Source organism: Pinus tabuliformis, chromosome 3_2 (assembly GCF_031772625.1).
Source record: "Pinus tabuliformis cultivar Carrire ecotype Pingquan chromosome 3_2, CPIR1, whole genome shotgun sequence".
Classification (NCBI taxonomy): Eukaryota; Viridiplantae; Streptophyta; class Pinopsida; order Pinales; family Pinaceae; genus Pinus; species Pinus tabuliformis.
The window spans coordinates 912488907-912492642 of NC_142302.1; the positions used below are offsets into that span (position 1 = coordinate 912488907).

Genomic DNA, 3736 nt, shown 5'->3' on the forward strand with positions numbered 1-3736 from the left:
CATAAAATATTATTGACGATGTACATTGATTTTTGTGTTATGGTAATTCAACCTATTAATATTCGAGAGAAAGAGAGACAAGGTATGATGTTTACTATAATATCTCGAGCTAAAGATTTAAATGGTTTATGATTTAACCTGTCGTTTTCATATAATCGATATGAAAAGACGACAAAAGTAACAAGGGTGACAATAAAAATAGTAGAAGAAAATAGTTTGAGATTAATCACCTATTTGTAATTTACTATATTCTTATTATTCACATTTTCTATCATTTAACAATATTATATTGTCACTTTACATTCAAAATTTTAATTTCATCATTAAAGTTATTCACAATATTTATCATCTCAACAAACTAAGGTAACTAAGAAAATTTAAAATTAAAATGACCAGATTAATCTGAGACATATTTAGCATATTTAAAATATTATATTAATATTAGATGATTTTACATATTATTGATAAAATCAATCATCTATTCTTTAGATTTTCTTTGGCCTCACACGACTGAAACCAACTTAGAATTCACCTTAATTAATCAGTTTGACATTTTAGATGTGAGATTCATGGTTTTTTTAAGTATCATTATTTATATTAAAATCTCATTAATAAACAACTTTATTGACCAAAAGCCACTTCTTTTAAAACTAACATATATTCCATATTTCAAATATAATATCAATATACATTATATTTGATTTCTAAATCCAAAAAAATAAATAAGCTTTAGAATTATTTCATAAATGTATTTACTTTTATTTTATTACTAAAAGATACATCCTTCCTACTCAGAAAAGGAAGTTTTTAGAAAAACATACATTGTCTATCTACCTTTAGGTGGGACCCATTAAAATCAACTTTGCACTATTGTTGCAATGTGCCTAACTTCTTGTCCTCCTACACAAAAACTTTTCTATTTCACACATACACACTTATTTATCCCCACTTTATCTATTCTTTCTCTTCTTACCTCTATTCCTACTTCCTTCTAAACACTAATTACCTATAACATCTACTTTGCATGTACATGTAGATAATCCTTCATAAATATTAATATATCCCTAATCACCTATATGTGAATCACTTATATGTGTTTTTTATAGGTCATCTCCTTAATCACATATATGTGCATCACTTATATGATTTTTATATATGTCTATCACTAGAGAAAAACAACATTCTCAATTCATTTTGCATATATATGATTAGGTTATTTCCTAGTTTTGTAATAGTGTTATCATCTGTTTACACACTTGCATGCATACTCTACTCATATTAGCACATTGGTTATTACCGAACATGTGCCCTTCTTGTTAATTTTTCTAATTAAGAATATTAATTAAATTAATTCTATTTTATAATCATGTGTGACAAATGGTGCTTCAATAGTTAATTAAAATCATATTAATTAATTAAACTAGTTTAATGGAGTCTTGAATTAATTCTATTTTATAATCATGTGTGACTCATAGTGCTTCAATAGTTAATTAAAATCATATTAATTAATTAAACTAGTTTAATGGAGTCTTTAATTAATTCTATTTTATAATCATGTGTGACTCATGGTGCTTCAATAGTTAATTAAAGTCATACTAATTAATTAAACCAGTTTAATGGAGTCCTTAATTAATTCTATTTTATAATCATGGTGCTTCAATAGTTAATTAAAGTCATACTAATTAATTAAACCAGTTTAATGGAGTCCTTAATTAATTCTATTTTATAATCATGTGTGACTCATGGTGCTTCAATAAACTAGTTTAATAGAATTCTTGATTAATTCTATTTTATAATCATGGGTGACTCATGTTACTTCAATGGTCCATTAAAGTCCTATTAATTAAGTAATAGTTTAACAGAGTCCTTTTGAATGTGGGATTCATGGTTTTATTAAGTATTATTATTTGTATTATTATCGGTCAGAGTTGCTATATAACACGATCCCCTTCTGCTTTATCTCCACCAATTCATATTATTTCTGTGAATTATATCGACGAGTTATTGTTTTCTTTAGTTATGGCACGAGCGACCCTGTTTCTATTTCTGTTCGTGGCAGCCTTGTGGGCTTTATCGGTGAATGCCTCTCCTGCTGGATTCACAGACAAAGACCTGGAGTCTGAAGAAAGTCTGCGACTCCTTTATCATAAGTGGGTGCTTCAGCACGGCTCAACCAGAAATACATCGGATGAGCGATTCAAAATATTTGTAGAGACTGTGAAATACATCGACTCTGTGAATAAGAAGAATCTTACGTACCAACTTGGATTGAATCAGTTTGCAGATATGACTGACCAAGAATTCTCTGCGGCCATGACCTGCTTTAAGAATATCGGAGACAGTGGAGACAGTAGTGTGAAGAATGGATCATTCATGTACCAGAACTTGCCAAACGAGGTGAATTGGACAAGGCAGGGAGCAGTAACTCATCAGAACTTTCCAAACGAGGTGGATTGGAGACTGAGTGGAGCAGTAACTCCTGTGAAGGATCAAGGGTCTTGCGGTATGTATGATGAGAGAAATAGTTTCAATTAAGATATTACTATTACTAGATAGAAACTTTAGGTAAATGGTAGCTAAGGATCAGCGATCAGGTTCCATTTAGATACAATTGACAGAACATAGAAGTACTGGAAAATCTTATGTTTTTGTATAGGAAGACAGACCAGGGGATCTGGTGATGAGTAAGTTTTTGAATTTAGAAACGGAAATGTGTGGCGAACATAGTCCACACGAGATACCCATGCCAATATTCTTGATACCCAATATTCTCTTCTAAATTGCCATGCCAATATTCTTGATACCCAATATTCTCTTCTAAATTGCCATGCCGATATTCTTGATACCCAATATCATTTTCTAATATCATTTTCTATTTTTTTGGCCTTGCAGGAAGTTGTTGGGCCTTTGCAGCTGTAGCTGCTATTGAGGGTCTAGTCAAGATTAAAAAAAATAGGTTGTTGACCCTATCGCCGCAGCAATTGCTCGACTGCACTGGCGGAGGAAACGGTTGCAAAGGAGGGAGAGCTATCAATGCCTTCAACTATGTCAAAACAAGACAGCAAGGCATAACTGAAGAATTTTACTATACTTACAAGGCTCAGCAGGGCCTGTGCCAAGACAAAGTGGTACAATAATAAGGCTTAATGATACATACTAAGATGGATTTGTGCATTAAGATAGTTAAATGATTTGTGCATGAAGATAGTTGGATCTGGTTGAGATGGAGTGTAAATGGGTTAGGATTTGTATAGTTAGACTCCGTTGAGATGGATTTTAAATGGGTTAGGATTTGGATTGGTTTTATAATTTTAATTTTGGAATTATTAGAATCATTTATATGAAAGGTTTTCACAACTAACCCATATTTGATACTCAGAATATTAAAGGTTTATATGAAAGGTTTTCACAACTAACCCATATTTGATACTCAGAATATTAAATTGTATAGATTCTATATAATTAGGCAAACAAAATATTTTGGAAATTTTATTAAGAAATTAACAATATACTATTTATAATAATAACCTCATCTAATTTGTAAGACAATTAAATCATTGTTTTGTTTTGTTTTGATATAGGTTCCTCGTGGACCAACTATTAGGGGTGTTGGACGTGTCCATCCCACTGAAGCTACTCTCAAACAAGTAGTATCTGTTCAACCTGTAGCTGTAGCAGTAATGTTTAAAAATGTTAAAGATATTATGAATTACAAGAGTGTAAGTGGTTATGATTC

General features: G+C 30.9%; 1 protein-coding gene across 1 annotated transcript; it reads left to right on the plus strand.

Annotated features, from left to right (window-relative positions):
• Nucleotides 1-1989: 1989 nt before the first annotated feature.
• LOC149183593 (caricain-like) lies at nucleotides 1990-3137 on the plus strand. Its single transcript, XM_089415000.1, has 2 exons — nucleotides 1990-2503; nucleotides 2893-3137. The coding sequence occupies exons 1-2, from the start codon at nucleotides 2020-2022 to the stop codon at nucleotides 3135-3137; spliced, it is 729 nt and encodes a 242-aa protein (XP_089271126.1). The 5' UTR covers nucleotides 1990-2019.
• Nucleotides 3138-3736: the final 599 nt, after the last annotated feature.

Excerpts from the sequence above, each read along its gene's own strand:
- LOC149183593 (XM_089415000.1), top strand. The coding sequence starts at position 2,020 with ATGGCACGAGCGACCCTGTTTCTATTTCTGTTCGTGGCAGCCTTGTGG. Across the intron at positions 2,504-2,892 it reads GAAGGATCAAGGGTCTTGCG|GAAGTTGTTGGGCCTTTGCA; the intron begins GTATGTATGATG and ends TTGGCCTTGCAG.